We start from the raw sequence: 8718 nt of genomic DNA, 5'->3' as shown, positions 1-8718 counted from the left end.
TTTTATCTTTCACGCATTAAATTATATGCTGTACTTGCTTCACTTTGACGATGTTGAATGATCCAGTGATGATTTGGATTTGTTTAACAATTTCGTATGAAATGAAACCATCTAATGGATTATCTCAGCAGGTCATCACAGTCGGTCCAAAAGCTTTGGATGGAAAAATTATAAAAGGTTAAAATAGCATTAATTATATTCTTAATACCCCTACTGGTTGAAACTTTACTATCAAACTTTACTTAACAAAAGGTTTAACAAATTAATGTGTATCCAAAATCCTGACTGCAAGACACCACCCTAGCCTAATATAAAAGCAATTAAATACGGAAAACTTTGACTATCAAGTATTGAGTGTCCACACTTGAAGCATGTTGCGATTGCAGTAAATTGTTAAATAAGTCGATGTAACACTCCTCAAAAGGTATATTGTAAATTCACTTTAAAAAGTGATTATCAAATAATCTGGTTTTTAATTTTTTTTTAAAATTGATTCACATAAGTTGCTGTAATGAAATGGGCGTATAACATTAGTGCTTAGTAAAAAGTACGAATGCTCTGATGACATCAATCTTGCAATAAAAACAATCTTCGAGCCTGATTTTGAGTCGGTAATCACAATTACACACGTAAAATGATAAATAATAAAACACACGTTATAATTTTAATCTTGTAATTATAACTTATGAAGACATGTGGTTAGACCCTTTTGAGTTAGGTTTTTAACGATTTCAATTTGTGTTTCGTCATAAACAATTTTACTTATTTGAACCCATTAAACTCTTCAATAGTTTTATGTTAAAATAAAAAATAATTTTAAATGACTACTTTGTATTACAATGATAAACCGCTTAGGCCCAAGTTACGTTTTTGTTTATTTTGAACATATGTTCCTAATTAAACGATTTTCTTTTAGATTAATCACATATGCACGACAAAAAGATTTTTTTTCTAATTCACAAGACAATCTCTCATTTGATATTTTTTAAGGTCTGTTAACAATTATTTGTGATGATTATTTTAAATTAAAAAATAGACATGAGCCGAGTTTAGATAACACCATACATGTAATAAGTAACAAATGAATTTGAGTACTCATTTTTACCGAGCAACTTCAAATAAACATAATTTAACACAATACCCAAAAAAAATAAAAAAACACCAAAATGCTTAAACACAAATTCATTGCCGAGCCTACATAAATGACTGACAATCAGCATAGCACCATGACTAAATTATCACATTATCAAATAAATGCTGCAAAATTTTCAAATCCATAATTAATTAGCATGGTATGCCAACAAGCAGGTTCTCAGAAGCACCATTCCTACTAATACACAATACAAAGTTGCAGCCCAACTAAAATAACCATTCACTACAAATAAATATAAAAAAGCAAATCTAACTATCAAATACAATTGAAAGATAATTTAATGGAAAAAAGAACACTAGGGGTAAAAATCCTAACAAAGGACAGGTCAGCAGTAAATTATGAGTAACTAATGCATATGGTACAAACAAACAGAGTTGAAAGTTTCATCTGGAAATGACCACTAGATCCAACACCACCACCACCAGTTTATCGTTCACAGGAAACTGTCGAAACCTCGAGATATCTGGTAAGCACACCATGTACCTCGCATGAACGTGTCTTTGTAGTTTCCTAACACAACTGATTAAGCATCATCATCCCCGTCATCTTTATCAGCATCACCACCATCCTCGGCATTATCCTCGTCTTCTTCTTCCCCTTCATCTTCTTCATCGGTCATGTTATTTATGACATCTGTAATAATATCCTTCACCTCTGCTTTTCTATGCATTAGATCTAAACCAAAATGGGTACCTAGTACAACCCACATTAATACAATTAGCTCACTCAGAACTAAAAACACTCATAATTGAAATGAACAGATACATAATAAAACCCTACCAAGCTGGCGGAGAATATCAGACAATGTTGCCTGCATCAGAACAAATATTAAAAAATTTTAGAAGGCGGTGATTCATGACACTGTAATTCATCAAAAGACAGCAACATCAGTATATAGGAACTACTTACAGTATTGAAGTCAACTTCCTTCAGAATATCTACAACTACAGCATGCATCTCTCCTCTGGTGGGTTCGGATTTAGCCTTCTTGCTAGTTTTTCCTTTACCTATCATTCCAGCATGAAACTTGAAACACTTCAGTTACCAACTTTCATTACCAGAAGATTTTAAACACCAATTTAGTCTGAAGAACGAAACTCCATACATGCTAATGGATCCTTATTATCCAATCACTTCCTATTGTTCACTTCTCTAATAACATAACTAATTTTAAGTCCAAGGGAAATCTTGTACTACTTATAATTTATATGTTTTCCTTAATTTCCAGAAATTTCTTAGCACCAAAACAACATTCTCTCTTTAAGTAATTGACATCTACATTATGTTTATATAATACTTTTTTTTTTAATTATCAACATGATAGAGCGTAATCCAAACTGAAAGGTGGACATTTCCAGATAAATAAAATTAAAAAGCAAACCCAAAATTTCAGCATCAAGATTAACAGAGAATAAACAAAGTAATGCACCTTGATCCTTAGCAGAAACCTTTGCTGGTGTCTTGCTTGACTGCTTCTTGCCAGTACTCTTTTCCTTGGCAGAAACACTTGTGTCCTTTGCACTTTCCTTTTCCACCTTTTGTTTTTTTGATGTGGATCCCTTTGATTTAGAGAGTGAACCAGATCCATCAGCGTCCGTGGCGCCTTTCTTTGAAGTTGAACTAGAAGACTTTTTAGTGGATTTTGGAGGACTTTTCTCTGTTTTTGTTGAGGTGCCCTTTTTTGCAGGTGTAGGTTTGTCTTTTGCTTTTGCCCCAGAACTATCCTTAGCATTCTTCTTGGAGGAATTCTTTTTACTCAGCTTCTTTCCCTTTGGCTCATCTTCCTCTTCTTCTGATTTAATCTCCTCAGAATCACTCTCTTCTTTTGGTACTGCCTCAGTGTCATTCTCTTCATCAGAATCATCTTTAGTGTCTGGTGACTGTACTTTGTCATCATCATCTTCATCTTCTTCCTCTTCTTCCTCTCTAGATGACTGCTTTCGTTTTTCCCCAAGCTGTGTTGTTTGCTTCCGTTTCTATGAAGAAATAAGAATAACAATTAAAACCAAATGAAAAAAAAAAGTAGTCGCTCAAAAAGAAGAGACATCGCAGGTTTTATGGTTGGATAACTTAACAGAGACAGACAAAAAACTAAGATTAAATTATGAATGCGACAGCCATCCTGTAAGTTTTCACCTTAAGATAAAGAGAAAGAACCCCGAGAATTAGGAAAGATCCTGTCACCTAACTTCACAAATTTAATAATTCTACAAAAAGGAGAATATACATATGTATTGGCTTCTCATGAGATGAATCAAAAATCAATAACAGTGAATGCGCATTGAATATAATCTATATAGGCTGTGTACTGTGAGAGAGCAACCTAAGCACAAGATTTCTATACATTACCATTATCCCATTAATAATTCTTCAATAACGCATAGCAACATATCCAGCACAACGACAACTAAATATTAGCAAAATGTTCAGTTTACCACATTAAGATTGTGGAGGATTGTTAAGTCACTTAATAACTGCTTGTGAATTAGACCCAAAAGAAACTAAATTTAGGTGTGTTAGATAAAAAAAAGGACCACCCAAACAAAGTTTGGGTGCTAATTCGTATAAAATGTGATTATTTGACAATTCACAGCAATCCCAAACATGCAATTAGAAAACACATGACAAATCCAGAACCCTACAAGAGAATGTTTTTCTACCACACCAGATTAGTGCCTTCTTCTGAACCAGAACAGTCTACTCAACTATAATATTATTACAATCCCAGCAACAGGGGAAGGACAAAGAAATATCATATCATAAAACAAATAATGTAGATAAAAATATTCATATCTAAATCAACCTAGAAGCAATTACTATAACAATGTTATTCATCTTTCCATCCAAAACTTAATAGGACAAACTTCTGTTTATATCCCCCCCCCCCCCCCAAAAACAAAAAAATAAATCTGTTAGTATCACAGTCAAGTAACTTATAGTGACTCTTATACTTTTAATGCTGTTGCATAAGCAATGTGCTAAAGACCTATCTATTATACCCAAATATAAACCAATTAAAATAATACCAGTTTTAAGGATGGCGGTATCCTAAAACTTAAGGATGAAAATTTAACAACCCAATTAAAATAAGACTAACACACAAGTTTATTAATGCGCTGTGCAAAAATGTTAGGACTAAAACAAGAGGCCCAAACAAATACTTTAATCATTCAAGGTTCAAATAATCAACTAACATTTTTTTAAAGTTCCCTTAAGTGCCCCTTAAGTAAAGTACTTAAATCAAAACAAATGAAGCAACAAGGTCAAAACAATATGTTTGTTGGGCGCTACAAAGAACCAAAAGATAAAACAAGTCTAGTACATTCCAAGATAATGACAATAGTATTAGAAAAATAATAATAAGTAAAATGAACAGCAGTCCACCGCCACTACAGCAAAGCAGGAAATGAATGGATGGTTGAAATAACATAAACCAAATGAAGAGGCAGAACTTACATATGTAGACAGAGAATTACATAGAATAACCAGAAACATATTAAAACAATTAAACTGAGATAAACTGTGCAAGCAAACAGAACCAAGAAACACACTGAGCAATTAGAGTGTAAAAACAATGGAAAGGCACTCAAAAAAAAAAATTCCTTAAAATATGGAAACCTATGATTTAATAAATAATTATATATTAGACAAATCAAGTAGTCCTCATTAAATCACAAACTCAGTAAATTCAATAAAGAGGCAACTGACAGCAGAATATGTGGCTAACTAAAAAAAATGGTACTAATGACTATTCCAGCTTAACATCAAGAGAGCCAGCCTCAAGATTCCAGCCAATAAAAGATCCCAAGAAGCAACATAATATCAGAACACTCAGGGCCACAACTTTGTAACTGTCATCAATTAGGGCATCCAACAGAGCATAACTAGAGTGGTTCTCCAGAATCACTGGTGCCACAACTTAAGAACAGTTCAGCAAGTGAAAATGTACTTGCATTCTGTTACATACTAATTTGGCATGAATATTGCTTGCACATGGATGGTAATTGGTAAGAAAGCCATCACATATTTTCAAAGTCATAAAATTGGGAAATTGTCAGATAAACCATGCCTCTGAATCTTACACATACACAGACATTCCAGCCAATCACTTATTATCTTTTTATTTAAAGAATAGGCTCATTAGTTTAAACAGATAGAGTTAACTTGGAGATCATACATGATTGATTTTTCAAATTATCATCACACACATAAGATCCTGAGGTTGAATTTTGTGAACCATTAAAGGAAAGTTCAAGTACAAATACTCAACAGAAAATACCTTTGAGTATCATTGTTTTTTTTTCCTTTTTAATCAAAATCAATTCAATGTTGAACATACCAATTGATTGCTCATGTCCAAAAACAGTATCCATTAAAAACATCACAAAGAAATTAGTTAATCATGATTAAAAATATTTCCTACACTACTAACAAGAAAACAAACCTTGGCATCAGATGCTTCACCATGACTTGCATTTTTGCTTGGTGTGACCTTACGCTTTTTACCTTTCTGAGAAGATGAACCACAAATTTCATCAATATCAAATTTAGAAACTAAACATTACTTAAGGCACTACATATGCAAAAACATGCAAATATTAGAGAACCTGCTCCTTGTCAGCAAGCAAAATGTCAGTCGTGGCATGCGGGCATTCCAGGAATTCCAATAACTTCACAGAGAGCTCTTCCTAAGAACATGAGCCAGCCCAATTAGAACTATAAACCATAACAAGGTACATTAAACGAGGAACAACCTGGTTATTTTCTGACCTTTTTTACAACAGCCTTATTTATTGGAATATTGAGCACATCACAGAAATCCAACAGTTTTTCTTTAACACATTTGTCAATCTTCTCCTTAACTTTTGCCCTGTGTTTTTCCTGCAGAAAGGACTGACTTACTTTGAAAGGGTTTCCACCCACAACAAAAAACTTTAAGCATGATTCCACATTACATTGATCCAATGTGTCCCAGAAGAAAATTCTTTCCTTTTTGCGATTAGGAAATTAAAATCAATTTTCAGTGCAAACACAACCACATACATTTACATACTAGAAAACCAAGCAAACTTTATTTACATGGAAGGGGTAAATCTCCAATATATAGCAAGACTTACCTCATTATCAGACCAAACAAAACCTGAAAACTGGCCTATATTTTTCTTTAAAGTTTGTGCCTGCAAAACAAGAATCACAAGGACACATCAGATGTATTATTAGCAAATCAGCATAGCATTTGATTATGCCAAACGAGTGTACTGTACCAAAAAAGGGTAAAGCAAACCAAATCAAGAACAAAGCCAAAACTCAGTCACCTTGGCTTTCTTTCCAAAAAGTATTGTGTGAAGCATATGCAGATTGTCGTCTGGCTTTCTCCTGGACAACTTGAAAGCCACTGAAACAGCTTTAAAATATCAGACAAAAAAAAAATGCCAGTCTACTGTAATAACAAAGTTAAATGAAAGTTAAAACATGTTCAGCAAATCATATCCCTGGCAAAACAATCAGAACGTGTGTGTCCTCTAAAATGTGTCCTAGAACCATTAACTATAATGCCTTAGGAACAATTCTATAACTTTAATAAGTTAAAAAAAAAATCCAGAAAATCATCTAAAGGGTAAAAGAATCTGATGATATCTTTCTGTCCCCAAATGTGTACTAAACTGTAAACTATAATGCATTGTGAACATTTTTAAAAGATGAATGAAGACATTATGACATCCATATTCATTGTTTTGCAGCATCAGCTTTTTCCATCTTCTATCAACCATATTCCAAAAGTTTGCTAACAAACAAAATCTACAAAGATTCATTGATATGGTTGAGGAGTATAGTCAATAGGATATTTGGTGTGGGACATAAAATCCATTAATGACATATCTTTGTATGTTTCTCAATTCATGCTAGATTCCATTTTGGTCACACTCATTTAATCATTTGGTGTTCAAACAATAGCTATTTCCAAAACCTGATTTTTTTTCAGCTATTATATGGGATAATAAATATAAAAGAAACAGCAATTAAACTCAGCTATTCTTCACTACCATCAAGTCAAATTATGCTGAAACTCAACACGATTGATTACAGTACATCCAGCAGTTATGCTACCGCTCAAGAAAACAAACACAAGAGATAAGAAAAAGGGACGTCCGGCTAACGATTGTCAAGTACCAAAGGCTATTCATGAAGTTTCACAACAATATATACACAATCCAACACAAGCTTTTAACATTCACTAACAAGAAACAGCATCCTCCACTTGAGTATAAGGATTCAAAGAAAATAGTCAAATCAATTGCTAGCAGTCTTTATTTTCAGCTCTATTAACTCCAATCACTTTTTTTTTTCCTTTTTCATTGTATCCAATTATACACTAAAAACTTAACACAATGAAGCTGTTCTAATTCATCAATTTTACTAACAAGAACCAACCCATTTGTAAGTCATCCAGAACTCAGCAATTGAAAGGCACCACTTTTAACTAATTCAACAAAATACAGCAAAATCTCAAATCCATACCATTAGGGATATCTTTAAGCTGAGTTCCACGACCCTGCAAAATCCAAAAAACCAATAAAAAAAAAAAACCTAAGACATAATCCATAAGTAATGATTAGAAAATTTTCATTTTTTTAGCGTTCCATACCTTCTCAATAGACACAGGCTTGGCCGCAGACCTTCCAGTAGAAGGCGCAGAGTACCTCTCCACGACTTTCCGCTCCCTGGTGGGCCTCTCACTAGTCGGCGTCACTGGCTCTTTCACTTTCTCCTTATCCTTATCCTTCTCCTTCTCCTTCTCTTTCTTCGGCTCGTCAGATTCCTCGCTCGGTTTTTTCACGCCCGCTTTACGCGACCTCTTCCCCTTCTTCGCTCCTTCCGGTTTCTCTTGCTTCTCCTCCTTGTCTTTGGTCTCCTCCTCCGCCTTCGCTGCCACGTCACCTTCCTTTGTGACATCATCATCTTTCGCGGAAACTTCCTCAGTGTGAACCTCCTCTTTCGTTTCCTTTTCGTCCTCTTTCTTCTCTTCTTCTTCTTCTTCGTTGTTCTCTTCTTTTACTGCCTCTCCATCTTTAGCGCCTTCCTGCGCCTCCGCTTTCTTTTCAACTTCCTCAGCTGGAGCAGGAGCAGCCTCCTCTTTTTGTTTCGCCTCTTCTAGGGTTTCCGACGCCATGGAAATTTCGAACCCCTGAGTCTAGGGTTTTAAGGTTTGAACTAATTTTCAAACGAACAAAACAAAGACACAACCCTAGAGTAGAGATCGCGCAGAATTGAGGTTTGCGAGAGAGTAATTTGAAATCAAAAGTCGAGTGTTTAATTAAATGATTTGAAACAGAGTGAGTGAGTGAGAGAGAGAGAGAGAAAAAATTAATTGCAAAAATAGAGAAAAAAAAATTAATGTGAGTTAGGGCGGGTTGGGAAAAAAGGGGCGGGGGTTCAAAAATTTTTATGCCAAAATTTTGAGAGCGGGCTTTCGTTGTTTTGCTTATTTTCTTTTTATTTTTGGCTTAATTTTTTATACCGCGGCAAAGCGAAAAATGTCTGATCCAAAACTGTGGAGCCAAAAC

The 8718-nt window shown here is 34.3% G+C and overlaps 1 protein-coding gene across 1 annotated transcript; it reads right to left on the bottom strand.

The window, feature by feature from the left end:
• Positions 1-1251: 1251 nt before the first annotated feature.
• Positions 1252-8718, bottom strand: LOC102626375 (DEK domain-containing chromatin-associated protein 1). The gene is made up of 11 exons (XM_006493180.4): positions 7800-8718; positions 7673-7706; positions 6469-6548; positions 6271-6330; positions 5924-6034; positions 5761-5841; positions 5598-5663; positions 2583-3129; positions 2063-2160; positions 1934-1964; positions 1252-1846 (listed from the first exon to the last, which is right to left on the bottom strand). Exons 1-11 carry the CDS (start codon positions 8322-8324, stop codon positions 1677-1679), a joined length of 1803 nt encoding a protein of 600 aa, XP_006493243.1. The 5' UTR covers positions 8325-8718; the 3' UTR covers positions 1252-1676.

Source organism: Citrus sinensis, chromosome 4 (assembly GCF_022201045.2).
Source record: "Citrus sinensis cultivar Valencia sweet orange chromosome 4, DVS_A1.0, whole genome shotgun sequence".
In the NCBI taxonomy this organism is placed as follows: Eukaryota; Viridiplantae; Streptophyta; class Magnoliopsida; order Sapindales; family Rutaceae; genus Citrus; species Citrus sinensis.
The sequence above is the reverse complement of the archived record's forward strand: the minus strand, read 5'-3'. Positions and strand labels throughout refer to the sequence as shown.